Source organism: Apaloderma vittatum, unplaced genomic scaffold, assembly GCF_000703405.1.
Source record: "Apaloderma vittatum isolate BGI_N311 unplaced genomic scaffold, ASM70340v1 scaffold35079, whole genome shotgun sequence".
NCBI classification, from domain to species: domain Eukaryota; kingdom Metazoa; phylum Chordata; class Aves; order Trogoniformes; family Trogonidae; genus Apaloderma; species Apaloderma vittatum.
Window position 1 is genome coordinate 1,872 of NW_009736407.1, and position 590 is coordinate 2,461.

At 62.9% G+C, this 590-nt stretch overlaps 1 protein-coding gene across 1 annotated transcript in view; it reads left to right on the top strand.

The window, feature by feature from the left end:
* LOC104279627 (alpha-(1,3)-fucosyltransferase 7-like) overlaps nucleotides 1-138 on the top strand; it is a 1,051-nt gene extending 913 nt beyond the window's left edge. Inside the window, 1 exon segment of the mRNA XM_009876965.1 lies at nucleotides 10-138. Coding sequence (XP_009875267.1) covers nucleotides 10-138 — 129 coding nt within the window.
* Nucleotides 139-590: the final 452 nt, after the last annotated feature.

Consider the following 590-nt stretch of genomic DNA (forward strand, 5'->3'; position numbering starts at 1 on the left):
TGCTTCGCCTGGCAGAAGAGGTACAGCGTGAAGCTCTACGCTGACTGGAGGGAGCGGATCTGCACCATCTGCACCGTCTACCCCAGCCTGCGCCGCGACCGCGTCTACCCCGACCTGGAGAGCTGGTTCAACACCTAGCACAGGCTGGTGGGCGCTGGGGCCGTCGAGGACACATATGGGGGGAGCGAGGTGAGCCCTCCTACAGAGCAGGACACGGGGCAGGGAGGGATGTGGGACACCCAACCTCTCGGCCCAGCTGTTGCCACACTGGGACCTTGAGCAACTCTGCGTGATTTCGCTTCTTGCAAAATGGGACTGACCCCCACCCGGACCCGACACTGAGCTACCTCACCGGGGTGCTGGCAGGATGAGAGGGTGCTTTGGAAATAAATGCTGCAGTGCTGCAGATGCTCTGCCCGTGGCATGGGGGCTGGGCAGGGTGGGGGGATGGGGGGTCTCAGGGTTCCCCAGCTTTCCCCTGTGACTGCTCCGTGTCTCCCCCCAGCACCTTCTGCTGGGTGGTGAAGCCCCGAGGTGACGTCTCTGGCTGGGGTGGAGGAGTCATGGAATCCTAGAACAATTCAGGTTGG